The 27,594-nt window shown below is 69.5% G+C and overlaps 3 protein-coding genes across 4 annotated transcripts; 1 reads left to right on the top strand and 2 right to left on the bottom strand.

Annotated features, from left to right (window-relative positions):
• Positions 1-812: 812 nt before the first annotated feature.
• Positions 813-8,469, bottom strand: NDUFB11 (NADH:ubiquinone oxidoreductase subunit B11). The gene is made up of 3 exons (XM_075914961.1): positions 8,171-8,469; positions 1,793-1,923; positions 813-994 (listed from the first exon to the last, which is right to left on the bottom strand). The coding sequence occupies exons 1-3, from the start codon at positions 8,357-8,359 to the stop codon at positions 871-873; spliced, it is 444 nt and encodes a 147-aa protein (XP_075771076.1). The 5' UTR covers positions 8,360-8,469; the 3' UTR covers positions 813-870.
• A 799-nt stretch (positions 8,470-9,268) lies between these two features.
• RBM10 (RNA binding motif protein 10) lies at positions 9,269-23,977 on the top strand. 2 transcript variants are annotated; one of them, XM_075914952.1, is made up of 24 exons: positions 9,269-9,426; positions 13,367-13,458; positions 13,570-13,753; positions 13,848-14,033; positions 14,195-14,264; positions 15,648-15,721; positions 16,972-17,061; positions 17,243-17,303; positions 17,674-17,847; positions 18,754-18,914; positions 19,633-19,730; positions 19,811-19,898; positions 20,026-20,179; positions 20,324-20,478; positions 20,599-20,743; positions 21,295-21,386; positions 21,468-21,635; positions 21,832-21,981; positions 22,123-22,188; positions 22,725-22,910; positions 23,053-23,127; positions 23,213-23,316; positions 23,580-23,709; positions 23,785-23,977. In XM_075914952.1, exons 2-24 carry the CDS (start codon positions 13,442-13,444, stop codon positions 23,908-23,910), a joined length of 2,754 nt encoding a protein of 917 aa, XP_075771067.1. In that variant the 5' UTR covers positions 9,269-9,426; positions 13,367-13,441; the 3' UTR covers positions 23,911-23,977. The 2 variants fall into 2 exon arrangements, with proteins under 2 accessions (XP_075771067.1, XP_075771068.1); XM_075914953.1 differs by having other exon boundaries at positions 9,270-9,426; positions 16,975-17,061.
• LOC142823718 (uncharacterized) lies at positions 22,319-27,410 on the bottom strand. Its single transcript, XM_075914960.1, has 8 exons — positions 26,656-27,410; positions 25,924-26,168; positions 25,771-25,834; positions 25,512-25,639; positions 25,092-25,210; positions 24,756-24,888; positions 24,488-24,584; positions 22,319-24,353 (listed from the first exon to the last, which is right to left on the bottom strand). The coding sequence occupies exons 1-8, from the start codon at positions 26,723-26,725 to the stop codon at positions 24,307-24,309; spliced, it is 903 nt and encodes a 300-aa protein (XP_075771075.1). The 5' UTR covers positions 26,726-27,410; the 3' UTR covers positions 22,319-24,306.
• Positions 27,411-27,594: the final 184 nt, after the last annotated feature.

Below are 27,594 nucleotides of genomic sequence, written 5' to 3'. Positions count from 1 at the left end.
CGTCCACTGGCTGGGGGGAGGGGCAGGATGCCTGGGTCCGCTGCCTGGGGGGGGGGGGGAGGAAGACACTTGGGTTTGCCACCTGGCAGGGGGGGGGGGGGGGGAAGAGAGAAGAAGAGAACACTTGGGTTCACCACCTGGCTCGCGGGGGGGAGGGGCAGGATGCCTGGGTCCGCTGCCTGGGGGGGGGGGGGGGGAGGAAGACACTTGGGTTTGCCACCTGGCGGGGGGGGGGGGGGGGGGGGAGAGAAGAAGAGAACACTTGGGTTCACCACCTGGCTCGCAGGGGGGGGGGGGGGCAGGAGGCCTGGGTCTGCTGCCGGGGGGAGGGGAAGGGAGGACACTTGGGTTCACCAACCAGCTCGCAGGAGTGGGGGGCAGGAGGCCTGGGTCTGCTGCCACGGGAGGGGCGGGGGAAGGACACTTGGGTTCGCCCCCTGGCTCGCAGCAGTGGGGGGGCGGGAGGCCTGCAGGCCGGGGGGGCAGAGTGATGCGGTTAGGGGGCAGACCCCGGAGGGGTGTTTCTGGTCGGTCCTGCTCGCCCTCCCCGTGCCGTGCTCATGGGCACAGCTCGCCCAGCACCGATGCGACTGCCTCTGGGGCAGGTGGCCAGGACGGGCCCTAACCTCTCCTGGGAGGTCGCAGGCCCGGCGCAGGCGAGAGCCAGACTTCGGCCGCCCGAGCCCAGGAGAATCAGCTCAGCTCAGCCCAGCCAGCGGCCGGGTGGGTCAGATCCCCCCCCCCCACCGGTCCGCTGGGTCCCAGGAGTCCCGGCTTCCCCGCCCCCCCCAGACGAACAGACACAGGCAGGCCAAGAGGCTCAACAGGTTTATTCACACAGGCGGGGCGGGGGGCTCTGCCCAGCCCCCCTCACTCCTCGTCCGGCAGCACCAGCTTGCTGGGGTCGAAGTAATTGGAGTTGAGGACGGGCAGCCCCAGACGTTCCCGCTCCTTCACCAGCCGCTCGGCCTCCCGGCGCGCCCACTGCCGCATGCTGGGGGGAACGAGAGAGGGGGGTTAGGGGGTGGTCGGGCTGCTGGGCCTCTCCCCAGGGTGTGTCCCCCCGTCGGAGCGGCTGGGGCTGTGCACAGAGCTGGGGGCTGGCGAGAACTGAGCCGGAAGAATGGTGGTTCCCGGCCCACCCCATTCTCAGCCAGGGGCCAGCGCAGGGGCCACCCAGCGGGCGAGGGGGGGCGAGGGCGGGGCCCTATGGGGGACAGGATCTTTCTGGTGCGGATTTCCCAGGCCCCAGAGACAGGAGACGCGCCCCCGCGGCACAGCTGGGAGAGGAGTCAGTCCCAGCTCGCAGCATCCTCCACGCTAACCACTAGGCCTGCTGGTGCTGAGCTAGATCGCCCCGGTTCATGGCTCCCGGCTGCTGCCGAGCCCCTGGGGCCTGGCCCTGCCAGCCTCGGAGAGCCCCCCCGGCCAAGCCCCGGCCAAGCCCCCCTAGCTGTGCAGCGGGGTCCGGGCCACGCCTGGGCTGCGGGGGCGCAGGGCAGCCATGCGGCTGCTGATGGCCTGCCAGCCGCGCGGTATATTTAGCGCTGCGCTATAGATAGCCCCGCGTCGGAGCGGGCGGGGGGGCTCTGATGTGTGCGGGGGGAGGGGGCTGGTGACGCACACGGAGCCAGCGGAAGCAAAGCGCCATACGCTGCTGCTGCTCCCGTCTGCTCGCAAAGCCCAGGGCTCCTGCGGCCCAGCCGCCTAACGAGCCCCCCGCAAGCCAGCTCTCAGCCCCCTCCTTGCTCTAACCACTAGTCCCCGCGGGCTGCCGCCCTGCCCCACTCACCCGTAGTCCGGCAGGTAGTGCACGAAGGTGGAGCCCACCACGATGCAGAGGGAGATGCCGAAGAAGAAGGCCAGGCGCATGTTTAACAAGTCCACCTGCGGGTCCGGGTCGAAGCCGTGGAAGTCCGGGTTCTGGGGGCAGAGTGGAGTCAGCAGGGCGCTACGCCGGGCCTCCCCCCAACCTGGCATCCCTCGGGGGCCCCTCCCAACAATCCTCATCCGCCTGCATCTGCCTCCCCCCCCCCCCCCCCCCTTGGCACTCTTTGAAACCCCACACCTAGAGACCAACCAATTCCGGGGCACAAACGCTAGAACACAGGGTCAGAGAGTGGGTCAGGGGGAGAACCCCTCGGCCAGCATCCTCCTCCCGTGCCGCGTACGGCGGCTTTCGCCAGGGCCAGGGGGTGGTCTCGCGACTTTGTGGGGGCCACAGATGGGGAGGGCGTAAATAAAAAGGGGAGGGGAGCAGCCGGAAGAGGGGCTGCGACCTGGCGCATTCCAGGTTTTCCCTCCCGCCGCAGAAGGGGCAGGGTCTGGGCTGGGGGTGAGCTGCGCCAGGCACACGCCCGTGCTCACGGCGCCGTGGAGGAGCCGCCCACGGACGTCCCCGATGAGCCGGGGCTTAGGGTGGAATAGACACTGGCCCAGCAGGGATCCCCACCCTCCACAGGTCCTAGGAGTCCCGCCACTTGGTGTCGGGGTGGGACACGAGGGTGAGGAAGTGAACCGTATGGAGCACGAGCGTGTGCAGGTGGCCTCTGGACGCAGAGCGGCTGCGGATCCTGCGCTGGCTGGGGGTCCAGGGATGGGGAAGCCGTGGGGGGAGGGGAGGGTGTGCCCTCTCGCAGGGCTCGCTGCCGGAAATCGAGGACAGGCTGCGGCAAAGCCACCTCCACCTCCTGGAGCACGCGCGGGGAGGGCGGGGGGGAGATCCCCACGCGCGGAGTGAGTGTGTGGGGCTCCACCCAGTCCCGTCATAGTCCAGGAGGTCTCCGACCTGGGATCAGCCTCCGGCGCCCTGCGGGGACCCCCCCACCTGGCCGGGTTGTGGTGCAGGGGCTCCGCGAGGAGGCCCGCTCCCCCGCTGGCCGCAGCGGACCTGGCCACCGACCAGCTTCCCGGTCTGGAGGCGTTCCTGGCGGAACCGGCCGCTCGGAGAGCTCTCGCCAAGGCCCCTCGGGCGGAGGGAGAAGCTGCCGGCCGTACCGGAGGCGGCAGAGGAAGGCCTGCGCCAAGGGGCTCCGTGTCACACTCCCTGCACTACTGGAGGCCTGCAGGGCCTGGAGGCGGAAGGGCCAGACCAGGCCCCTCCAGGGGAGGCAGGAGACCCCTGCGGAGACCCAGCCAGGACCTCCAGGGCTGGGCGCAGGGTGTTGAGCCGGTGCCAGAGCACGGACAGGACCAGCTGGTTTGGCACCGGGAGAGACACTGGGGCGTCGCTGCAGCCGCTCGCCACCCCGGCCTCCAGCCCTGCCAGTTCTGCGGCGGGGAGACAGCAGCCGACCTGCACTCTGCCGGATGAGTGGAGGGCGGAGCCAGCCCGCCACCCGGCCCCGCCCACCAGCCCAGAGCTCTGGACCCAGCTGCCCCGGGCCGGGCCGAGGAGGCCACCGAGCCGAGGGCCTGGCAGGCCTCCCCCCGCGCCAGGCCGCCCGGGTCCTGGACCGCGAGGAGCTCGGCGGCGCTGTACGGACAGGACCAGCCGCAGCTCCGGCTCTCGGAGCCCCCCACATTCGCTGCCTGCTGCTCCTGGAACCATCGGGGGGAGGCAGGGCTCCTGGGTCTCTCCCTAGTTCCAGGAGGGGAGCACGGGCTAGTGGTTACAGCCAGGGTGCCTGGGTTCTCCCAGCCCCAGGAGGAGAGGGCTGCAGGTGCCTGCCTTCGCCTCGCGTCCCTCGCCCACTCGCTAGCTAGGATGAGTCAGGCAGGAAGCAGGTCGCCCCCCCCACTTTGCACCACACCAGCTGCCGCGCCCCCACCCCCAGCCCCAGCCAGCTGCCGTGCAGAGCCGGCTCCAGGGAGGAGCAGGGTGCAGAACAGCCGGGGGGCAGGAACGCTGGGCCCGGGGCAGCTGGGGAGCAGCCGGATGGAAGGCCGCCTAGCACGGAGATGCTGCCACCTCTGGGGTGGTGCAGGGCTGAACAGCCCAACGTAACACTGCATCCCCGCTGAGCGCCGGACGGGAGTTGCTGGGGGGGGGGGGTGGAGCTGAGGGAGAGGAGCTCTGCCTGCCCCAGCATGTGCCCCACCTGCCTGCCAAGGGAGAGCGCTCCCCCCAACCCTGTCCCTCCTCCAGCACAGCACCTGCACAGCCACTGGCCCTGCCTGCCCCCCCCAGCCCCCCTGCCTAGGCCCCCCACCCTGACTGCCAAGGAACAGCGCCCCCTGCCCAGCCCCCCGGACTGCAAGGGAGCGCACTCCCCTGCTCCACGGCACCCATCCCTGACCCCCTGCCCATCCCCCCAGCGCCAGGCCCTGCCAGCTGACAGCACCTCCTGCTGCTTCCTTCCCCCCCCCCCCCCCCCGCTCTAGGAGGCTCCCCCCAGCTGTGGGGGGCTGTGTGCGGAGCGGGGGGGGGGAAGAGGTGGCAGGCAGCGCTGGGGGCGCGGGGGAGGCATTCTTGACATACCAGGAGCAGGAGCTAATTATCCCCATTGTTGTCAGCCATCCCCCATGACACGGCCCCTCCCCTGCCGGCCCCCCCAGCCCTCGCGGCTCCACCCGAGATCTCAGCCACACTGCAGGGAGGGAGCCGGATGCCATAAGACCCCCCCCTTCCCCAGAGCCAGGGGAGAACCCAGGAGCCCTGGCTCCCAGCCCTCCCCAAGGGTCCCCACAGCCAGCACCGGCGGGGCTGCAGGAGAGCAAGGGGGCTCTCCAACTGCAGCCTGCAGCCCACCCCAGAGCTGGCTGCACCTCTGCACCGGGCGAGTCCTCCCGGGGCTGTTACGTGTGGCTGTTTCCAGCCGGCCTGCCCCAGAGGTGGCTGCATGTCAGCCCCGGGCAGGCACGAATCCAGCCAGTCCCTTCGTCCTCACAGCCTCGCTGAAGTCCCCCTGCTAATGCAGCCGCGATGTCCCTGCAAGGGGGCCAACCTGTCCCCCCCGCCAGCCCTCCCCCCATCTCGCAAGCAGCAGCCGGATTCCCTGCCTGCTCACAAGCGGATTAACACCCAAGCCAGAGAAAGGGAGCGGGAGCCGCAAACCCACAGCTCCCTCAGGGCAAGGTCAGGTGCCGGGAAGGGAGTGAAGCCTAGTGGTTAGAGCAGGCCGGGCGGCAGCCAGGTCTCCGGGGTTCACTGGGAGGGGAGCGAGGGAGAGGCTGGGACAGGATGTCAAATCCTGGTTCATTGGTTAACTGGTTTGACGATTAACGGGGGGCCGGGGGCACTCCAGCCCCCACCCGTTGGCCATTCCCATCCCTAGCGGGGAGCCGGGGTTCTGCCCTGGCCCAGGGAAGCCTCGAGGCCCGTACGGTGCGATCCGACGCCGGATACAACAGCCAGGCCAGGAAGGTGCCAGCGAAGAGAGGGAGCTGAAAATAACCCAGCCAGGGAGGGGGCAGCCCGCCACCCCCACCAGGAGCAGGAACTTGGAGGCGCAAAGAGCCCGGTTCCCAGCTGGCGGGAGGCCCGTTAGCGCCTCAAGGACAGCCCGAGGCACACGCGAGTCACCACAGCAGCCTTCCTCTGTCCTCGGGCGCTCCCCCCTCTGGGATGCAGCCACCTCTGGGCTGAAGCAGCTGGGGACCAGCCACACAGACAGGTCTGCTGCCTGGCGCTACCCTGCCAGGGCACGTCCCACTCGTGCATCAGGGCAGCAGACCACACGGAGCTGCTGTTTCGGGAGGGGGGAAGGGAGGGACAGCAGGCCCCATGGGAGCTGAGAATCGGTCCCTGCCCACGCACCAACCTGGCCAAGCCTGGTCTGACAAGGGGAGAGGATCAGCCTGTGGGTGGCTCCCAAACCGCTGGACCCCGCTCCCCTCCCACAGCCAGGGAGAGCTCAGGAGTCCTGGCCCCAGTCACCCCTCTGCTCTAACCATTGGACCCCGCTCCCCTCCCACAGCCAGGGAGAGCCCAGGAGTCCCGGCTCCCAGTCACCCCTCTGCTCTAACCATTGGACCCCGCTCCCCTCCCACAGCCAGGGAGAGCCCAGGAGTCCTGGCCACAGTCACCCCTCTGCTCTAACCATTGGACCCCGCTCCTCTCCCACAGCCAGGGAGAGCCCAGGAGTCCCGGCTCCCAGTCACCCCTCTGCTCTAACCATTGGACCCCGCTCCTCTCCCACAGCCAGGGAGAACCCAGGAGTCCTGGCTCTGAGGCCAGCAGGTCCCAGGTGAATGCCAGAGGAAAGGGGGGAATGTGCCCCTCATTCCAGCAGCCCTCAGGGCAGAGGCCCCTGGCTCCAGCCCCTCTCCCCCCATGGCCAGGGCTAGCTGGCTCCCCTGCTGGGCACTGCCTGTGACCCACATAGCATGGGCCACACAGGATTAAGGGGGTGGGTGGGAATCTAAACAGGGAAACTGAGTTGGGGGGGGGGGCTGGCAGCCACAGCAGTGAGGGATTTAGCACCTTGGTTCCCAGAGCCTGGAGTTCTACCCCCCCCCCCCCCCCCCGATCAAGCCCAGGCACGGAGCTGCCCCCGCCAGCAGCTCTATGCCCCATGGCCAGTGAGGCAGGGCACTGAACTCCTGCGGGGCCAGGCCCGGCGCCCGGGCAGGTGGGCACAGCTGTCGGAGGCAGGCGCTGCTCCTGCGGACAGAGCCCCTGGGGAAAACCGCGAGGCCGTGCTTGGGAGCCGGCTCCAGCTCGGCGCTGGGGGGCGCCCTCCCCTGGCAGTGAAGGGAGCAGAGAGCTGGGAAGGGGCCTTTTCCCAGGCAGCGTTCCCCACCCGCCAGCGACCTTGTCTGGGCCCGGCCAAGGGCAATGCACAAAGGAGACTGGGCAGCAGCCCTGGCTTGGTCAGCCAGGGAGAGAGGGTCTGAGGCGCTGGGTTCTCAGCCCACCCCCACTGGGGCTAAGGGAGGGGACGGGCAAGGGTGGGGCTTGGGCAGGGATTCCCCCCCCCGCGTGACTGTCTCTGCCAGCAGGATGAGCCCTTTGTGCCCCCAATCACCCTGGTCTCGCCTCAACACCAATCCCTCCCATCAGCCCCATGGCGCCCTCTCCCAGCGATCTCTACCGCCCCCCAACCCACCCCAACTCCCCAATCCCGCCCTGCCCCCCCACAGAGATCCAAGCACCTGACAGGCCTCACCCCAACCACACAGATGGGAAACTGAGGCACAGACAGGTCAAGGAATGGACCCAAGGCCACACAAGGAGGCTGTTGCAAATTAGGAATTGAATCTTGGGGTCTCACAGGCAGAGTTGGAACTCTAGCCTGGAGCCCAGTACAACCCCTTCCCCCACAAATCCCCCACCTGCCTATCCCTCCATCCCATCTGCCCTACGCCCCATTCTGCACCCTCCTTCCCTCTGCACTTGCCCCCAGGCCCCACTGCACCCACCCACAACCCTGAATCCCTTCACGATGTGCTCCTTCCCCTTCCCCTTGCTCTGGGTTTCCCGAGCACCCCCACTCGCTCTGCCCCCTCCAGCCCCCCCCCACTCTAACAGCCTGCCCAAACCCCTGCCCCCTAATGCAATCCCCGGCCCCACCTTGGTCCCCCAACTTGCCCCACCCCCACACACCCTGCTCTGTACTAGGGATGTGAGCGACCAGCCACTTCCCTGCCCCTTGCTGAAAAGCCGGTTCCCCCCAGCTCCAGCTCCATGGGAGGGACGCGGTGGCGGCTCTTGTACCATGGAGCTCCGGCCAGTGTGTGTGGGGGGGGGGCTCAGAGTCCCCTGCTGGCCCCGGCTCCAGTTCATTCTTTGCAATGAGCCCTTGGAAAGAGCCGGGCGGGCTCCTGCTGCCTTTCAACCCGGAAGCGCCCTCGGCGGCTAATCGAATAGTCGATTAACTAATCGCAGAGTTGATGGAAAATCCATCGAATAGTCAGTTAGTTAATTAATCAAAATTTAACATCCCTACTCTGCACGCCCCCTCCCACCCCCAGTGCAGCCCCCTGCCCCTCCCCCTCCAGGCCCCGCCCCCTCAGCCCCCCACCTCAGTGCCGAGCCCCACCCCTCCAGGCCCCGCCCCTTCAGCTCCGAGCCCCACCCCTCCCCCTCCAGGCCCTGCCCCTTCAGCTCCGAGCCCCACCCCTCCCCCTCCAGGCCCCGCCCCTTCAGACTCTCCCACCTCAGTGCCGTGCCCCGCCCCTCCAGGCCCCGCCCCTTCAGACTCTCCCACCTCAGTGCCGTGCCCCGCCCCTCCCCCTCAGGCCCCGCCTCCTCAGACCCCCCCCGCCCCTCCAGGCCCCGCCCCCTCACCTTGCGCAGCGTCGCCATCATCAAGTCCTCCTCCTCCTCGTGCGGCTGCTGCGGGGCCCGCGCGGCGAGGGGCGGGGACACAACGGCAGCCGCGGCCCCGCCCCCCGGGCCCGACCCCGCGCGAACCCCGCGCGCCGGGAAACCCCGCAGCAGAAGCGCGCGCCGCGCACACCGCCCCAGCGCCGCCATCTCGCCCCTGCGGGGGGAAGGGCACTGACGCGCGGAACCGGAAACCCCGCCCTGCGCGGCCGCGGCACGAGGGGCCCTGGCTGGGAGCGATCTCACGCTGCGTCAGAGCACGTCACAAAGGGACCGGAGCGGAATGGGGCGGGTCGCGCGCCGGGTTAAATATCGGCCCTCGCGGACTGTACCATGGAACTCCCCCCCTCCGGACTCTACCATGTTCTGCTGGGATTGTCCCATAGCACCCCCCCCCCGGACTGTACCATTTCTTACCGGAAGGGGGGTACAGTGCAAAAGCACTTCCTCATCCCGCCCCTCCTGGTACAGTTTGCCGTCGCCTATTCCCACCCCACCCGGACTGTACCATATGATCCCCCCCTCTTTTAGCACCTCTGGACTGTACCATATTCATCCTCGGAGGAAAAAAACCCTCAGCTCCCCTGGGCGACAGTCGCAACCCCTCCCCGTTCCCCCCAGCGTGTGCATGACGTCACGGCGGGCCACAGTGACATCACGTGACGAGGTCGCTGCACACCGTCACTGCACTTTGCCTGATGGCGTCACCGCCCAACACACCCATGATAAAAAAACTCGTCGCGTCGTGACGTGGCCATGACATCATGTCCCTGCGGTCACTCGGCTGGGTCATGACCCGGCTGTTCAGTGGCCGCATAGGAAGGCGGGCCCTGTGAGCGTTCCGCCAATCGCCGATGAGCAGAGGCGGGCCCTGTGCTCGCTCCACCATTCTTATTCCTGTGGGGGGGGCGGGCCTCTGACCTTCCAGCCAATCCCCTGCCCGGGGAGGCGGGCCCTCCAGAGGTGCCGCGAGCGCTGGGAGCGACTTGCCGCGGCCCCGCGCCCACATCCGGCGCGCGCTGAGCGGCAGGCTTGCCGGCCAATGGTATCGCGGCGCCGCGACCAATAGGCGCGCGGGGGGGCGGGGCCGCGCTCGCCGCCGCCGGGACAGTCGGCAGAACTCGGCCGCTGGAGCCGCCGCCATCTTGCGCGTCGGGCGGGCGGCGGGTGCGCGAGGAGCGGTGTGTGCGGCCCGGCCCGCGGCTCCCGCCGCCCAGGTCAGCGCCGCCGCGCGGGGGGCGGGGCCGCGGCGCCTGTGGGGGGGCGGCGCTGGCAGAGAAGCAAGGGGGGGCTGGGTCTGTGGGACCGTCCGGAAACGTTGGGAGGGGGCGTGGTCTGCGGGGGTCGGGGCGGAGCGTGTCGAGATGGGGGCGTGGTCTGCGGGGGTCGGGGCGGAGCGTGTGGAGATGGGGGCGTGGTCTGTGGGGGTCGGGGCGGAGCGTGTGGAGATGGGGGCGTGGTCTGCGGGGGTCGGGGGCGGAGCGTGTCGAGATGGGGGCGTGGTTTGCGGGGGTCGTGGGCGGAGCGTGTGGAGATGGGGGCGTGGTTTGCGGGGGTCGGGGGGCGGAGCGTGGCTAGATGGGGGCGTGGTCTTCGGGGCGGAGCGTGTCGAGATGGGGGCGTGGTCTGCGGGGGTCGGGGGAGGAGCTTGTTGTGATTGGGACCTAGTCTTCGGAGTCCGTGGGGGAGGGGGAGTTGGGTCGACTTGGGGGGCGGTTGCGGAGAGAGGAGCGTGGGGGTCGCTGGGGGCTGGAAGGGGAAAGGGAGGAACTGATGAGGGGTTGGGGCAGCTGGCGGATGAACCTGCTGAGAGACGAGCCACGGAGGCGCTGGAGCACGCTGGGGGGTGGCCAGCCAGGGGGGCAGTTGGGGGTCCGGGTGCCGTCACTACAGAGCCAGCTGAGGGTGGAGGCGAAACTGGGACCGGAGGCTCCCTCGCCCCCCCATCGTGTTGCTGCTACACGGGCCCTGGCTGCGCTCGGGGTGCCCTGCCGTGCTGGGTGCTGGGCAGAGGAAAGCCTGGCACGGCTCTGGTGCCACTGAGAGGAAAAGTTGGCTTGGCTGAGGTAACGTGGCTGAGCCAGGGAGCAGCTGGGCCTGGAGACGGGGCAGAGGCAGGTGCCTAGGAGGAAGGGAAGCCCCCTCTGGCCAGCTCCCCCATGCCCTGTGTCTGCCAGGGACCAGCCCCGGATGCTGCCAAGGGAGGGGGCTTGTGCAAGAGACTCGCTTTGCACTTTTGAAGCCTTGTTGTTGGAATTGTCCCACCCTTGATTTCACCCCTGCCTCAGTGGCCCCTGGTGGCAGTGAGTTTCACAGGCTTGTTAGCTTCCTGGCACGACTGCATCTCCCTGGCATTCATCCGTCGCCGGAAGGGCCTGGTGCCGCAGGGTGGGTGCTGAGCCCTGCCTCTTAGACACTGGCAAGCAGAGGCGTCCAGTCGCTGTTGCAGAAGACCCCCCCCCGAATAGATTGGTTTGGTGGAGTTTCTGTTGCCTGTGCGGGCTCAGACCTTAGAAGTGCTGGCAGCTTTCTCCTTTGCCACGAGGTGGGGAAGGACTCCGCCATTGTCCAGCTAAAGAGGAACCGAGCACCAGAGAGAGGAACAGCCCAGAGTTCAGAGATGCTCATAGGCAGCTCCCCCAGTGCACGGTTGGGGACCCCCTTTCCAGGGGTGCCTTGGTGGCAAAGCAGATCTGTGCTGCAGGCAGGGAGCCACGGAGGAGGGAGAGACCCCCTTTCTGTCTGGCTTTGTGCCTGGCACCCTGCGCTCAGCTCCGATAGCGCGGCTCGTGGGCTAGGCGGTGTGGCGAGGATCTCGGTGGAGAATGGAGCCGTGGAGCATGTCACTAGGCCCTGAGCTGGTTCTGTAGGTGATCCCGGTTCCCATGGTGTCAGCAGAGCTGTGGGGGAAGGAGAGTTGATCCTGGGCTGTGGAGAGAACCGCGTGTACGTGCCGCACTGTGGCTGGTTTCAGAGGGACTTGGGGGCTTTGTGAGGCTTTTGCTACAGAGCGTGGAGAGACCAGCCCCAACCCGTGCTGCAGGGAACCAAGGGCAAAGCAACCAAGGGCCTGGAGATAATCGATCTGTGTGAGGGGGTGGAGCGGGGGTAGCACCCCCCCTCTGTCTTCAATCAGACTCCCCTCTCTGCAGGTGTCCAGTGAGGGCAGGAGCCACGGCCTGGCTCATGCGACTTGCTGGCATCAGAGACACAGATCACAGTGTGGGACAGCATGCTCAGCCGGCTGGGGGGTGGGGAATGGGACCTGGGGGCCTTTCCCCTCCAGGGGGTGCTAGCTCCCATCCAGCTGCAGGGCGGCTGGCTGGCTCGGGGGGCCAGGGCTCGGATCCAGCGCTCGCTGGCTGCTACCCTAACGTTACCTGCTGTTACGGAGAGAGGTTGCCTGCCCCATGGGCGCCCCTCGACGGGCTGGGGGAGTCGGTCAGGTGGGCTCTAGCACGGGTGACTGGTCCGGCGAGGAAGCCGGGAAGTAGCCGGCCTCCTACCTCCTTGGCTGCGTCGCGAGGCCGTTCCTGTCAGGACTTCTCTTCGGTGGTGGCGCTCAGCAACGGGAGGGCGTCTCGGGGAAGCAGCCGGGGCCACACTCGGACGTGAGGTGACGCCTCGCAGACCCCAGAGCGCATCATGCTCTTGCTTCCATCTCCTGCTGCTGGGAGACAGCCGAGCCGGCATGTGACGAGTCCGGGCACCTGACGGAGCCGCTAGCTCTGGGCTGTGGGGGGAGGATGTGTCAGGCTCCCAGAACCGTTCCCCTGCGTAATGCAGGCAGAGGCTCAGAAGGGCCTGTAGGAGCCAGGCCTGCAGCTAGACCTGCCGCGGGCTCCTGGACAGGCAACCCTGCGGGGGAGAGGCTGGCTGTGGTCGGGGAGCCCGGAGCGGTCTGGCTAGTGCAGAACGCGGAGGGTGTTGGGCTGAAGGTGGGTGGGGGAAGCCCCTGGGGAGGGGAGGTTTGCGGCAGTGCGAGCTCAGAGAGGTGGGGCACGGGAGGAGGATCCCAGTGCTCTGGAGAGGACAACTCGGGGTGCTCTCCATGGTCCCAGCCAGAGAGAGGCCGCAGACTCCAGGCCCACGCCCTTGTGCCAGTGCGCTGGGGCTGCCCGGGCCCAGCAGCCGTTTGGCCTGAAACCCAAGTGAGCGCCGCTGTGCCATGCGTCTGCAGGTCGGCGCTGCTGGCAGGGCCCAGGCTGCAACTGGGGGGAAATGGGAGGGGCAGGGCCCCAGCACCCATGAGGTGCCATAGCTCCAAGCTTCTCTCCCCGGACAGGACTGCCAGGTCTTCCGCCCTGTCCCTTGGGTCCTGGGTGGCCAGATGGGTTCTCCAGCCCTCGGGGACAGAGAACCGGCTGCCCCGCCAGCCTTAGTCCCACCTGAGAGTCACTGGCCTGTGGGTTTGGGAGGGAGTCGGGCTGCAGGTCGGGCGCGAGGGGTATGGGCTGAGCTGGGGGGGCCAGGGGCTGCAGGTGGGGCGTGAGGGGTACAGGCTGAGCTGGGGGTGTCAGGGGCTGCAGGTGGGGCGTGAGGGGTACAGGCTAAGCTGGGGGGGCCCAGGGGCTGCAGGTGGGGCGTGAGGGGTACCGGCTGAGCTCTGCAGGGGGGCCAGGGGCTGCAGGTGGGGCGTGAGGGGTACCGGCTGAGCTCTGCAGGGGGGCCAGGGGCTGCAGGTGGGGCGTGAGGGGTACCGGCTGAGCTGGGGGGGCCCAGGGGCTGCAGGTGGGGCGTGAGGGGTACCGGCTGAGCTGGGGGGGCCCAGGGGCTGCAGGTGGGGCGTGAGGGGTACCGGCTGAGCTCTGCAGGGGGGCCAGGGGCTGCAGGTGGGGCGTGAGGGGTACCGGCTGAGCTCTGCAGGGGGGCCAGGGGCTGCAGGTGGGGCGTGAGGGGTACCGGCTGAGCTGGGGGGGCCCAGGGGCTGCAGGTGGGGCGTGAAGGGTACCGGCTGAGCTGGGGGGGCCCAGGGGCTGCAGGTGGGGCGTGAGGGGTACCGGCTGAGCTCTGCAGGGGGGCCAGGGGCTGCGTTGGGATCCTGGCTCAGCCCCTGGTGCCGTCAGTCTGTCTGGCTCTCCTGGGTGAATTCCGTGGTCTGGTGGCCCCCACGTCCCCTGTGGGGGCCCTGCTGACGCGCCCGCTCTCTGCCCCCAGGGCTCGGAGACTGACCGTGGTGGGGCTGTATCGGGGGAGCCTGCCTAGTGAAACACTGAGCCACTGCAGGAAGACATGGAGTATGAACGGAGGTACGGTCTCCCCGCGCCCCGGGCCGGGTGCCCCGTGTCAGGAAGGCTGGGGGTGCTGGGGGGTGCCGGGCGCTGGGGGCGTTGCTGACCCTGCGGCCCTCGTTTCCCCAGAGGCGGGCGCGGGGACCGGACGGGCCGCTACGGGGCTGCTGAGCGGTCCCAGGATGACGGCGGGGACGGGCGGAGCCAGCGGGACCACGACTACCGGGACATGGATTACCGCTCGTACCCCCGCGACTTTGGCAGCCACGAGGCCGCTGCCGAGTACGACTCGTCGGAGGAGCAGAGCGCCGAGGTGGGTGCCGGCCCCGGGGGCTGGGCAGGCCTGCGTGCCGGGGGCCGGGCGCGGTGCGAGCGCCGGGCTCCGCTGACCCCGGCCTCCCCCCCAGGATTCCTACGAGGCCTCCTCAGGGTCGGAGACGCAGCACAAGCGGGACAGCCCCACCGAGCCCCTGGGCTACCCCGGCGACGGGGACTACCGCGACCAGGACTACCGGCCCGAGCCGGAGGAGGAGCAGAAGGCCAGCAGCATCGTCATGCTGCGGATGCTGCCCCAGTCCGCCTCCGAGAACGACGTAGGTCCGGGCGGGGGACTGGGCTCTCGTCTCTGGCAGCGGAGGGGGCAGCCGTGCGGGGGCGGGGAGCAGCTTTGGCACCCACCCATGGAGTGGTGCCGCCTGCCTCAGTTTCCCCTGCTCCGGTGGCGACTGTCCCCCTCCTGGTGCTCCCCCCGCAGATCCGGGCCCAGCTGCAGGCGCATGGGATCCAGCCCCGGGAGGTGCGGCTGATGCGGAACAAAGCCTCAGGTGAGCTCCTGTTCCCAGTTCTGCCTCCTGCCCCCCCTTGGGGTCTGGGCGGCGCGTGCGCGGCGTCTCTCGCTGGCGTGGCCGGCTGCCCAGCGTGCACCAGGCTTCGGCCGGATCCGGCCCCTTGCCCTGGGGCTGGGGCTGGGGCAGAGCGGGGCCGCTCCGGTCAGGCCGCACGCGGCTCCGGGACTCCTCAGCTGGGCCTGGCTTCTGCGTCTCCTCCCGCAGGCGAGCGCGTGGCCGGGAGGGGCTGGGCCCCGCAGGTGAGTTGTGATTGTCTCACAAGCGTTTCCTTGGGGTGTGTTGCACACTCGCCGTCGCACGCGCGTGTACACGGTTCTCTCTCCTTCCCAAGCAGGGCGTGGACGTGCTTCTCCCTCTGCCTGCCCCCAGCCAGCCAGGGCACAGCCCCCGCTGAGCCATTTCCCAGCATGCCTGGCCTGCTGTGTTTGTCCCATAGCACAGCGGGTGTCCTGCCCCTCCGCCAGGCTGAGCTAACGGCAGCGAGAGTCTGTGGGGAGACCTGGGTGGGAGGGGGAGGCTGAGCAAGAGGTGGGGGGCGCTCTCCCCTGCAGTCAGGGCTGGGCACTAGGGGGCGCTGCAGGGTGGGGGGCAGTCAGGGCTGGGGACTGTCACTGGAGCTGGGTTTCAGGGCCCTAAAGGCGGCTGGCTGAAGAAATGGCCAAGCGGAGGAGGGGACCGGCGCGGTTCTCTGCAGGGGGAGCAGCGCTCGGGCGAGGCAGCATGAGCAAGTGCAGAGGGTCTGCTCCGTAGCCAGGACTCCTGGGTTCTCTCTGGGGGCGGGGGGCCGGGAGCCAGGACTCCTGGGTTCTCTCTGGGGGCGGGGGGCCGGGAGCCAGGACTCCTGGGTTCTCTCTGGGGGCGGGGGGCCGGGAGCCAGGACTCCTGGGTTCTCTCTGGGGGCGGGGGGCCGGGAGCCAGGACTCCTGGGTTCTCTCTGGGGGCGGGGGGCCGGGAGCCAGGACTCCTGGGTTCTCTCTGGGGGCGGGGGGCCGGGAGCCAGGACTCCTGGGTTCTCTCTGGGGGCGGGGGGCCGGGAGCCAGGACTCCTGGGTTCTCTCTGGGGGCGGGGGGCCGGGAGCCAGGACTCCTGGGTTCTCTCTGGGGGCCGGGAGCCAGGACTCCTTGGTTCTCTCTGGGGGCCGGGAGCCAGGACTCCTGGGTTCTCTCTGGGGGCGGGGGGGCAGGACTCCTGGGTTCTCTAGGGGCGGGGGGCAGGACTCCTGGGTCCTCTCTGGGGCCGGGAGCCAGGACTCGGGGCTCTGTTGTGCGGCAGCCCCTCGGCCCCGCGGCCGGGCGCGGGTGCGCGGTGGCCGGGTCCGTTGACTAACACACTGCGTCTATCTGAATGCTGTCCTCCAGGTCAGAGCCGCGGCTTCGCCTTCGTCGAGTTTAATCACTTGCAGGACGCTACCCGATGGATGGAAGCCAATCAGGTTGCTTTGCCGCACTCGACCCCACAAGTACTGCTCCTGTTACCGCCCGACCCACATGCCTGGGCCTGCTCCAGCCCCCCTGGCCGAGCCTCACCCCCACAGGGACTTGCCAGGCCTTAGAGTGGCGCGCCTGGCTTCTCTGCCTGGCTCTGGGAGGGCTCTGGGGTCTAGTGGTTAGAGCAGAGTGGGGAGAGCCAGGCCTCCTGGGTTCTGTCCCTACGTTGGGGAGGAGAGTGAGGCCTAGTGGGTAGAGTAGGCTGGGGCTGGGGGGGTGGTGCTGGGAGCCAGGCCTCCTGGGTTCTCCCCAGCTCGGGGAGGGAGTGTGTTGAGAACATGGGGACCAGGAGCCGGGACTCCTGGGTTCTCTGTGGCTGCGGCTGGGGCCGGGGCTGTGCGTGTTCTGTGCCTGGCTTTGGGCAGGGAGTGGAGGCTAGTGGCTAGAGCAGCGAGGCCGGGTGCCGGGTAGTGCAGGGCAGTAGAGGAAGCTGGGGGATGGTGCCAGCCCCTTTTTGAGCTGCATGGCCCCGAAACTGGCACCCGGCCCCCTCCCGCCCTCCACCGGCTCACTCCTCTCCGGGGGGCCGTGCTGCCAGCGTTCCCTGGGCAGGGGCGCCGGTGCCAGTCTTCGGTAGCCCGGAGGAGGCCCCGGGCAGAGCAGTGAGACCTGACAGACCCGCCTGCAGGCCCCCCAGCTGGCGGATTGGCATTGGCTTTCACAGCACCCAGGCCTGCGTGCGTGGTGGGCGTCCCCAGTGGGAGCCGCCACGCGTGGGCCTGGCGGGAGGGCGGGGGCGCGGCGCAGCGCGAGGGCGTTGGCCCGGGCTCGGGCAGGCAGAGCGGCTAGGCCGAGGTGCAGGGCGGCGGCCCAGTGGTCGCCGGAGGAGCCGCTGGCTAGCCGGGCGCGTGGCGGTGGTTCCCAGCGGTGCCGCGCAGGCGTCTTGGATCATGGCTGCTCTCTCTTTCTCTCTCTCTCTCTCTCTCGCTCCCTCCCTCTTTCTCTCTTTCATCCGCTCCCTTCGTCCCAGCAGCCGCTGGTAGCTTGGAGCCGGCCGTGCCGGCAGCCCCATGCGCTGGGCCGGCACAGGTTAGCTTTGCGGTAGCCACGTAGCCGGGCCTGTGGCCCTTCCCTCCCTCCCTCCTCCCTCATCCGTTCAGCAGAAGGGTTTAAATCTCTCTCTCTCTCTCTCTGCTGAGGCAGTGACGGGTGCCCCCCCGTCCCCCGCCGGCTCTCACCCCCGCCTTTCCCCCAGCAGCACTCCCTCAGCATCCTGGGCCAGAAAGTCTCCATGCACTACAGCGACCCCAAGCCCAAGATCAACGAAGACTGGCTGTGCAGCAAGGTACGGGGGGGGGGCGGGGCGGGGCCAGGGAGCCGAGCGTTGGGGGGTGCTGTGGGGCAGGGAAGAGGGCGGGGTACTCAGCTGAGAGGTCTGGGGTGGGGGCGCCATGGGGCAGGGAGCTGGGCAGGGCGTTCAGCCGGGGCTCTCTCCATTAAGAGTCTCCATTTCATTCCTGTTGCAGTGTGGAGTGCAGAATTTCAAACGAAGAGAGAAATGCTTTAAATGTGGTGTTCCCAAATCTGGTGAGCGAGAAACAGCGCTGGTTTCAATCCCGCCGTCACACCCTGCAGCGGGGAGTTCTGCCGGTTAACACCCTGGGGAGCTATTTGCCCATCACACCCTGCAGCGGGGAGTTCTGCCGGTTAACACCCGGGGGAGCTATTTGCCCATCACACCCTGCAGCGGGGAGTTCTGCGGGGTAACACCCGGGGGAGCTATTTGCCCAGCAGACCCCCGCCATGGGGAGTCCTGTCAGTTAGCTTCCCAGGGTGTTATTTGTCCAGCGGGCCTGCAGCAGGGAGTCCTGCAGGTTAATGCCCTGGGGAGCTATTTGCCCAGCAGACCCTGCGGCGGGGAGTCCCGTGGGGTAATACTGTTTTCTGGCCCATGCAGAGGCTGAGCAGAAGCTGCCCCCAGGGAGTCGGCTAGACCAGCTGGTGGCGCTGTCGGGCCGGGAGCTGAGTCAGGGCCTGCTACCCCTGCCCCAGCCCTACCAGGCCTCGGTGTTGTCAGGGACCCAGCCCCTGGCGCAGGCGTCGGAGCCCTGTGCGGAGAACGCCAATGACAGTGAGTGTGGGGTGGGCCGGAGGGACTGTGGGGAGCACGCAGGCTGTCAGGAGGGGTATCAGTTGGGGGGTTGTGGGAGCAGTGCATAGAGGGGGTGGATGGAGGGTACCTGGGAGCACTGGTTTGGGGCTGGGTGACTAGGGGGGCAGGGCTGGCGGGCACAGGGAGGGGGGGGTTCAAAGTCAGTGTCTCTGGCTGACAGGGGAGGAGGGGTCTGGCTCAGGGCCGGGACTGGCTGTAGGTGGGCCCTAGAGGGCGGGGCCTGACTTAGGGGGTGGGGCTGACTTAGGTAGGTCATAGGGGGCGGGTCTGGCTCGGGGGCGGGGCCTGGCTGTAGGTAGGTCCTAGGGGGCGGGTCTGGCTCGGGGCAGGGCCTGGCTGTAGGTAGGTCCTAGGGGGCGGGTCTGGCTCGGGGCAGGGCCTGGCTGTAGGTAGGTCCTAGGGGGCGGGTCTGGCTCGGGGGCGGAGCCTGGCTGTAGGTAGGTCCTAGGGGGCGGGTCTGGCTCGGGGGCGGAGCCTGGCTGTAGGTAGGTCCTAGGGGGCGGGTCTGGCTCGGGGCAGGGCCTGGCTGTAGGTAGGTCCTAGGGGGCGGGTCTGGCTCAGAGGTGGGGCCTGGCTGTAGGTAGGTCCTAGGGGGCGGGTCTGGCTCGGGGGCGGAGCCTGGCTGTAGGTAGGTCCTAGGGGGCGGGTCTGGCTCAGGGGTGGGGCCTGGCTGTAGGTAGGGCCTGGGGGCGGGTCTGGCTTGGGGGCGGGGCCTGGCTGTAGGTGGGCCCTAGGGGGTGGGGCCTGGCTGTAGGTGGGCCCTAGGGGGCGGGGCCTGGTTGTCAATGGGCCCTAGGGGAGTGGGGCCGGCCGGGCTGCGCCAGGGATTTCAGGTCCTCCTCACCCCCTTCCCCCACCCCCCAGCCATCATCCTGCGGAACCTGAACCCACACAGCACCATGGAGTCGATCCTGGCGGCGCTGGCGCCCTACGCCGTGCTCTCCGCCTCCAACGTCCGCGTCATCAAGGACAAGCAGACCCAGCTCAACCGCGGCTTCGCCTTCATCCAGCTGGCCACCATCGTGGTGAGCGCGGGGCGGGGCCCAGGCCTGGTCGGTCTGTTCGGAAAGGAGCTGGAGCGGCCGTCCCGAGCGCTGGGAGCCATTGAAAAGGGACTGAGAGTAGGACGGGAACATCTCGCCTCTATGACCCCGGGGCGCCCACCGCTCGGCCGCTCCGCGGCCTTGGGAAAGGGTCAGGAAAGGGCAACACAACGATTCGGGGCTTGGACCGGGCCCGTGTGAGGAGCCATTAAACAGGCTGGGACCTTGCGCTCAGGAAGGAGCCGCGGGCGGTGGATGGGGGCTGTGAAATCATGACGGGTGCGGAGACAGAGCCTAAGGAAACGCGATCGACGTGTCCCTGTAACGCAAGGGCGAGGGGACACCAAATGACATGAACAGGCAGCAGGTTTAAAACAAAGGGCGTTTTTCTTCACGCAGCGCACAGCCAACCTGGGGAACTCCTCGCCGCAGGGTGCTGTGCAGGCCAGGACTGTACCAGGGTCGCAAAGAGCTAGAGAAATCCAGGGAGGGTGGGTCCATCGATGGCTGGGCCGAGCCGGGAGGGTGTCCCTGGCCTGTTTGTCCGAGGCTGGGAATGGGTGGCCGGGAGGGATCGCTGGACGGTTTCCCCGGGGCACCTGGCGCTGGCCGCTGTGGGCAGGCAGGACACTGGGCTGCACAGGCCTTTGGGCCGTTCTGCTGGTCTCATGCCCTGGCCTGTCATCCTGTCTGCCCCCAGGAGGCGGCCCAGCTGCTGCAGATCCTGCAGGCCCTGCACCCACCGCTGCACATCGACGGCAAGACCATCAACGTGGAGTTTGCCAAGGGCTCCAAGCGGTGAGTGCAGGGCACGGACGCCGCGGTGGGGGGCCTGGCCCGGCCCGGCTCCCCCTGACGGCTCCTTGTGCCCCCCACAGGGACATGGGCTCCTCGGACAGCAACCGCATCAGCGCAGCCTCCGTTGCCAGCACGGCTATCGCCGCCGCCCAGTGGGCCATCTCCCAGGTACCCTGGTGGGGCGTTAACCCCTGGGACTCCCTGCTGCAGGGCTGGGGTGGGACCCCTGGTTTCCCCACGCCTGGCGGGGGCTGGCGGTGCCCTCTACCCCCCTGACCCTGCCCTCTGCCCCTAGGCGTCACAGGGCAGTGAGGGGGCCTGGGCGACCGCGGAGGAGCAGCCGGCCGACTACGCCTACTACCAGCAGGAGGAGGCGTACGGCGCGGAGCCGGCCCTCTACTCCCACGCCTCCGCCCTGCCCGGGGCCAAGGGGGAGGCCGTGGCGGCAGGTGAGAGCCGGGGCTGGGATCCCTGGGGGGGGGGGCAGCCTCCCCGCTCTCCCCTCCCCCCACTCCACTCTGGGGCATGGGGGCGCTGAGAGGCAGGACCCCAACCGCAGCCCCTCAATCGCCCCCCCCCCCCCCCCCCCGCAGCGGCCGAGCCGTCCCTGGAGCCTGGCGTGCCGGGCGTGGACCCGCTGCCTGTGCTGCAGAGCTTCGCCCAGACCGCCGCCGTGCCCGTCGTGTACCAGCCGCCCGGCGGGGCCGAGGCCACCAGCACCACGCAGGGCGCCGCCGCCCCCGCCCAGGTAGGGCCAGCCCCGGGCCCCTCCGGCCTGCGCTGGGTGGGGAGGGTCTCCCCGGGGTGTCCCCTCCCTGCGCTGCGGGGCTTCCCCGGCAACATCCCACTGCCTGCTGCTCTGCCACAGACCCCGCCCTACACCATCGTGTCCCCGGCCGTGCTGACCCCGGAGACGCCCAGCCCAGCCCAGCCGTCTGGCGCCGCCCTCCCCGCGCCCAGCACCGGCCTGCCGCTGCCCATCCCCGTGCCACAGGAGCCCTACGGCCAGTACCGTGAGTGGGGCGGGGGGCTGAGCGGGACTGGGGGGCTGGGGAGCCCTGCTGTGGGGAGGCGGTATGGGGCCATGCTGGGGGGCTGAGCTGCGGAGGGGCGGGATGGGGCTATGCTGGGGGGGCTGAGCAGGACTGGGGGGCTGGGAAGCCGTGCTGCGGGGGGGCGGGATGGGGCTATGCTGGGGGGCTGAGCAGGACTGGGGGGCTGGGGAGCCGTGCTGCGGGGGGGCGGGATGGGGCTATGATGGGGGGGCTGAGCAGGACTGGGGGGCTGGGGAGCCGTGCTGCGGGGGGGCGGGATGGGGCTATGCTGGGGGGCTGAGCAGGACTGGGGGGCTGGGGAGCCGTGCTGCGGGGGGGCGGGATGGGGCTATGCTGGGGGGGCTGAGCGGGACTGGGGGGCTGGGGAGCCATGCTGTGGGGGGGCAGGATGGGGCTGGGGCGGGGGGCTGAGCAGGAGGGCGGGCTGTGTTATGAGGGTCTAGCTCTGTTGGGGGGGCTGGGATCTCACCCCCCCCCCCCGCTGAGCCCCTCTCTGCCCCCTCCCCCAGCTGTCCCAGACGTCTCCACCTACCAGTACGACGAAACCTCGGGCTACTACTACGACCCGCTGACCGGGCTGTACTACGACCCCAACTCCCAGGTGAGTGGGGGGGTGCAGACTGGGGGGGCCGGTGGGGGGGCCAGGCCTGCAGCGCCTGATGCGCCCCCCCTCCCCCCGCAGTACTACTACAACGCGCAGAGCCAGCAGTACCTGTACTGGGACGGCGAGCGCCGGACCTACGTGCCGGCCTCCGACCAGGCCGCTGACGCCCACAAGGAGGGCTCAGGGGGCAGCGGCAAGGAGGGCAAGGAGAAAAAGGAGAAGCACAAGACCAAAACGGCTCAGCAGGTCAGTGCTGGTCCCACCGGGGGAGCGCCCGCCCCGCAGGGCCTCTTCCCAGCCTTAGCTGTCCTGATGCAGCCACCTCTGGTGCTGAGATGCAGCCGCCACGGATGCTGGTCCCCAGCTGTCCTGCCACAGAAGCTTGGGACAGCAGGCGCCGGTGGGCCCTGTGCTCGCCCCCCTGATGCCCCTGTCCCCTCAGATCGCCAAGGACATGGAGCGCTGGGCCCGCAGCCTCAACAAGCAGAAGGAGAATTTCAGGAACAGCTTCCAGCCGGTCAGCTCGCTGCGGGAGGACGAGCGGCGGGAGTCAGCCACGGCCGACGCCGGCTACGCCATCCTGGAGAAGAAGGTACCGGCGCATCCCGACCCACAGCTCTTCCCGCCAGCGGGAATCGGGGCGGTAGGGGGGCCTGCGGGGGAGGGGAGCAGTGGGTTCGGCCCGCGGCTGGGACCCCGCCAGGCCCTGGCTCAGCTCCTGTTTGCCCCCTAGGGGGCACTGGCCGAGAGGCAGCACGCGCCCATGGACCTCTCCAAGCTGGCCAGTGACGACAGGCTGGTAAGTGCCCCCCCGCGCCGCTGGGGGAGGGGACCGGGAGCCGGGCTGGGAGTTAGGGGCTCGTGGGGGAGGAGCACAGGACTCCCGGGGGGGTTCCCGGCCCCCCACAGCCAGACGGGAGACTCAGGCGGCAGGTAGAAGAGAAGGTTTATTGGCTGGCAGGGACACAGCCTAGCCCAGGCTTGTTACAGGCGCAGCCAGGGGGAGGGGGCCCAGAGGCCACACCCAGGCACTCTGCCCCTCCTCTGTCCTGCCTCCAGGCACTGTCACCTGCCCAAATCCTCCACCTGGCTCAGGTGGCAGAGGCCTCGGCCATTCCCTGCGCGGCCCCCTCCCCCAGAGCCACCCCCCGGGCCCCACACAGGCCGGTAGAATCACGCCCAGCCCAGCAAAGCAAGCAGGGAATACGGAGCCCCCACGGCCCCCCACGTCCTAGGGGGCCCGCGGGCTGGAGCAGGGCAGAGTGCCAGGGGGGCGGGCCGGGGCGGCAGGCCTCGTGCGCCGGCAGCCAGCCCCACGGCGCCGTGTTCCCGCAGAGCCCGCCCCGGGGGCTGGTGGCCGCGTACAGCGGGGAGAGCGACAGCGAGGAGGAGCCGGAGCGGGCGGCCGACCGGGAGGAGAAGCTGACGGACTGGCACAAGCTGGCCTGTCTGCTCTGCCGCCGGCAGTTCCCCAGCAAGGAGGCGCTGATCCGCCACCAGCAGCTGTCCGGGCTGCACAAGGTGGGTGGGTGTGTGTGTGGGGGGGGGGCGGGGGTCATGCCGCCTGGCCCTCTGGGGCACCGGGCCCTGCACTCCTGGGGGCACCGGCCCCATCCTGCCCCGAGGGCCAGGGGTTCCTACTGACCATCTTGTTAAATTCCAGCAAAACCTGGAGATTCACCGTCGCGCCCACCTGTCGGAGCAGGAGCTGGAGGCGCTGGAGAAGAACGACATGGAGGTGCACGGGGGCTGGGACCCCAGGGAGGGGCTGGGGGGCGAGTTGGGGGGCGCCAGCCTTGGTTCTGACAGGCCCTCCCCCGCAGATGAAGTACCGGGACCGCGCGGCGGAGCGCCGGGAGAAATACGGCGTGCCAGAGCCCCCGGAGCCCAAGAAGAGGAAGTACTCGGCTGTGATGCCCGCCACTGTGTAAGCCCCGCCCCCACCAGCCTGCCCCTCCCACTCAGGGCGGAGCTCTGCCCCTCCCCAGAGGCGGCTGCGTATCAGCAAGGCCCAGCTCTCCCGTGCTGCTAGTATGTGCAGCTGCTCCCAGGCAAGGGGGGTGGAGGGTGCGGCTCTGCCCAGCCCCCCGCCCCAGAGGCGACTGCGTGGCACCAGTGGGGATTGGCGGGGTGCAGCTCAGCCCCCCCCGCGGCAGCTGCCCCAGCCCTGAGCCCTCGCTGTCCCCGCAGAGACTTCGAGCAGCCGACGCGGGACGGGCTGGGCAGCGACAACATCGGGAGCCGCATGCTGCAGGCCATGGGCTGGAAGGAGGGCAGCGGGCTGGGCCGGAAGAAGCAAGGCATCCTGAACCCCATCGAGGTAGGGGGCAGGGCGCGGGGGGGCGGGGGCGCTCTGGGGCAGGTGTCTCATCTCACCCGCTCTCCTCCCCGCCAGGCGCAGACCCGAGTGCGCGGCTCCGGCCTGGGCGCGCGCGGCAGCTCCTACGGGCTCTCGGCCGCCGAGTCGTACCGCGAGACGCTGCACAAGACCATGCTGACGCGCTTCAACGAGGCCGAGTGAGCCGGGCGGGAGGCGCCCGCCCCCGCCCCTCCCCCATGAACTTTTTATAATTAAAGGAGAAAAATGACTTGGCGGCTGCTGCCCCTTGCTGGGCCGGGCCCTGGGCCGTGTGTGCCGCTGCTGGGCCGGGCCGGGCCCTGGGCTGTGCGTGCCGCCGCTGCTGGGCCGGGGCCGGGCCCTTGGCTGTGTGTGCCGCTGCTGAGCAGGGCTGGAGGGGGCATGCCCCTACCCCCTGCTGGGAGTTGTCCCCCCATTTCCCCCCTTCCCCCGAGCCAGGTGCACAGGGGGAGGGCAGAGGCAGGCTGTACGGAGGCGGGTGCGGGGGGGAGTGACGCAGTGGGAGCCCTGTTGCCAGCAGGAGCCGGAGCCCCAGGACTGGAGCCAGGTGGTGACTTCTCACAGGGGCCGGTGCAGCCCCTCGATCAGCTCCGGGTAGTGGGGCTCTGTGGGGAGAACAGGGCCGTGAGGGGGGCGGTAAAACCCCTTCCCTCTGTCCAGCCCCCCCCCCCCCCCCCAGCCCAGCCCTGGGCTCCCCCCTCCCTCCCACCCGGCGGGCCGGGCCCGGAGCTGCTCTCACCGTGGTTGGGCTGGATGTGGCCGTGCCGGATGAGGAAGTCCAGCGCGACGAGTGCGCAGTTGGGCTTGAAGTCACGTGAGGCGATGGCCTCCTTCACCTGGGGGCAGAGAGCGGCTGTCACCGGGGTACGGGGGGGGAGGGGGGGGCAGCCGCATGGAATTCCCCTCCCCCTCCTCCCCTGCTGCCTGGAGCCCTATGTGGGCCTCTCACTGCTGGGCCCAGGGGCCCTGCCCCCCCATCCTCTAGGCCCAGCCTGGCTCTTGCTCACCTCATCTAGGCCTAGCAGGTAAAACTCCTGCATCTCCCCATCGCCCACACGGGGCTTGAAGGCCTCGGGCAGCTCCAGGTCGAAGACAAACTGGCACTCAGGGAAGATGCCCCGGGAGTCCTCGTAAGTGTAGCTGGGGGGGGGAGAGAGGGGTCAGCGGCGTGAAGTGTGGGGGAGGCGCACCCCCATGGCGCCTGCATGCTGGGCTCAAAGCAGTGGGTGCAGCCGCTCCTCTTGGTCCCGGGGACACGGCCCTGCCTGGTGCATGGGCAGGTGGACAGGATGGGGGAGGGGGGAGTGCAGGGGGTGACATCCCTCCCCCCCCCCCCGCCTTACCTAATAGTGCCCACGGGCCGGGCTTGTGCGGCCAGTGCAGGGGGGATACAGGCCTCTTCCTGGCACTCCTTCAGCAGCGTCTCCCTCACCCCCAGCCCCACGGCGATCCCCCCAGCCGCCTGGCAGAGAGAAGGGGGTGAGAGCAGCACCCTGCCTGTCTGGTACCTACCCCCACCCTGCCAGCATAGTGTCTCCCCAGGGATCGCACCGACGGGCTCTTCCCCCCCTGCACTCCCTAGTCAGACTGGTGTCCCCCCCACTCGGGGGTCCTTCCAAGGGTTAGACGTGCTGCCCTGGCCTGGCATGAGCCACCGACCCTCCACTTGAGCACCCCCAGCTGAGAGCCAGGGCTGCAGCCAGCCCTGCCGTGCCCCACTGGGGTGCGCCCCCTGCCGCCAGCCGGGTCCCCTCCCTGCTCACCAGGTTGTCCAGCTGGCCGGGGTAGGTGGGCTTCGTCAGGGCGCGGCGGCCCAGCCACATGCAGAGCTGGTCTCCCCGCCAGGTGTAGCCGTTCACGTGGGCCCCGTAGCAGCGAACGCCCAGCAGCGCTGCGTGGGGAGGGGAGAGGGTCAGCTGGGAGTGACGGGAGGGCCCCACCCTGGGGGAGCAGGAGGGCCCCAGGCCAGCTGCCAGCCCCAACTCTGCCCCTCCCCCTCCGCACTGAGCCCGGGGGACTCACCGGTGGCCGCACGCTCCATGCTGAACAGGGGCGGGTCCCAGAACCGCTGCCGCACCTCGTAGTGCTGCAAGGAAAGGGGCCCAGATGAGCGAGCCCAGGGCGCCTGGCTCCCTGCTCTACCCGTTAGCCCCCCCCCCCACCAGCGGGACTCACCTCGTCCCGCCATTCGCGCAGGCAGGGGAAGGCCCCCAGCTCCCGCAGCTCCCCCAGCACCTGCCCCACGGCGGCCGTGCGCTGGGGGGGGGTCACCAGGTCGGGGTGCAGCTCGACGCGGCCGGGCTCGGGGCACACGCTGAACACGGCCGGGTAGCCCTGGAGCCGCTGGGCCACCGGGGCGGGCACGGAGCCCACGCGCTGCCCTGCCACCAGGAACGGCAGGCACCGGCCCTGGGACGAGCCTGGGGAGAGAGCCAGGGTCAGACCCCCCCCAGGGGTGCCCCCCCACCCTATGGGCCCCCTGAGGCGCGAGCCCCCCCTCCACCCTATTGCCCTTTTAATTAGCTCTGTGGGCCCCTCCAGACGCTACAACCTGCCCCTTTAACAGTTAAAGGGGCCACAACCCTCCCTGCCCTGCGCCTTTAAGGGGTGAGCGGCTCATCCCTTTAATTCCACCCGAGCCTGCGCCTTTAGCCCCCCATGTCCCCTCCCCTTTAATCGCAGCAGCCCGCGCGCTCCCGTCGCCCCTTTAAGCATTAAAGGTTCGGGGCCGTTTTTTTGTCGGCTGCTTTCCGCCCCCAGCGCGCCTGCCCCTTTAAGGGCAGCGAGTGGCCGCTTGCGCCTCGCTCCCCTCCCCTTTAAGACTTAAAGGGGCGGCCGGTGCCTCGTTTTGTGCCGGCCGAACGCGGCAGGCGCTGCCTTCCGGAGCCGGTTGCCATGGTCACGCACCGGGCTCGTGGAAGTTGTTCATCCGCTTCAGCAGCTCCCGGACCCGCTCGGACCAGGAGGGCGCCGCCATGATACCCCCCGGGAGCGGCACCGCCGCCTGCCAATCACAGTGCGGCTTCTGCCTCGGGACCCGCCCCCTCGCCAATCAGAGCCGAGCCTGTTGCCAGGGCGGACGAACCGGAAGTCGAAGCCTGGCGGAACGGAGGCGCCTCAGGCCACGCCCCTTAGGCATATTTGGCCAATCAGCTGGTAGCCTCCTTTCTCGACTCGCCCGTGCTCCATAGTCGGCCAATTGGGACGCAGGAGCCTGCCTGGGCCCGCCCCCTCCCCAGCTGACCAATCCGTCGGCAGGATCTCTGTGACCACACCCTCATCATAGCTGGCCAATCAGATGACAGGATTACAGCCTTGCTACGGCTTCGCTCTCAGAACCAGCCAATTAGAAGGTAGGATTCCTGCACGGGGCCACACCCTTGCTCAGAGCCAACCAATCAGCCAGCCGAATCGCTTCCTAACCACACCCCTTCTCCACAGCTGGCCAATGGGGTGGCTGGGTCGCCCCCCCCCCCTCACAGACTTGCTCCCTCTGGAGCCCCCACCGGTTGGCTCCGGCCTCATGGGTCCCTCCCCCAGGGGCAGGCGACAGGGCCCAGTGGGGCCCCCCCTTGGCTGCCCCTCCCCCATGACAGGGCTCAGTGGGGGGCTGCCTGGGCTGGGGGGCCAGAGCCAAGAGCCCCCCCCGCTAAGCTCCTGGGCAGCCCCGGGGGTGGCTCCCTCGCAGGCAGGAGCAGTAGCCCTGGTTTCCAGCCGGGGCAAACACAGACGTGGGGCCCACTGGCTCCGTCACACGTTTATTGGGCACAGCAAGGCCAGAGGGGCCACGCAGCAGGGCCACGTCCTGCCCCCCCCCCCACACCCAGCAGGGCCACATCCTGCCTC

Source organism: Pelodiscus sinensis, unplaced genomic scaffold (genome assembly GCF_049634645.1).
Source record: "Pelodiscus sinensis isolate JC-2024 unplaced genomic scaffold, ASM4963464v1 ctg59, whole genome shotgun sequence".
Classification (NCBI taxonomy): Eukaryota; Metazoa; Chordata; order Testudines; family Trionychidae; genus Pelodiscus; species Pelodiscus sinensis.
The sequence above is the reverse complement of the archived record's forward strand: the minus strand, read 5'-3'. Positions and strand labels throughout refer to the sequence as shown.

Bases quoted from the DNA above. Each gene is read 5' to 3' on its own strand.
- NDUFB11 (XM_075914961.1), bottom strand. From the start codon at position 8,359: ATGGCGGCGCTGGGGCGGTGTGCGCGGCGCGCGCTTCTGCTGCGGGGT. The intron at 1,924-8,170 runs GTGAGGGGGCGG...CTCTGCCCCCAG, and splicing joins TGATGGCGACGCTGCGCAAG to AACCCGGACTTCCACGGCTT. The intron at 995-1,792 runs GTGAGTGGGGCA...CGTTCCCCCCAG, and splicing joins CACTACCTGCCGGACTACGG to CATGCGGCAGTGGGCGCGCC.
- RBM10 (XM_075914952.1), top strand. The intron at 13,754-13,847 runs GTGGGTGCCGGC...CCTCCCCCCCAG, and splicing joins CGGAGGAGCAGAGCGCCGAG to GATTCCTACGAGGCCTCCTC. The intron at 15,722-16,971 runs GTTGCTTTGCCG...CCTTTCCCCCAG, and splicing joins GATGGATGGAAGCCAATCAG to CAGCACTCCCTCAGCATCCT.
- LOC142823718 (XM_075914960.1), bottom strand. From the start codon at position 26,725: ATGGCGGCGCCCTCCTGGTCCGAGCGGGTCCGGGAGCTGCTGAAGCGG. The intron at 25,835-25,923 runs GTGAGTCCCGCT...CTTTCCTTGCAG, and splicing joins TGCGCGAATGGCGGGACGAG to CACTACGAGGTGCGGCAGCG. The intron at 24,889-25,091 runs GTAAGGCGGGGG...TCCCCCCCCCAG, and splicing joins CGGCCCGTGGGCACTATTAG to CTACACTTACGAGGACTCCC.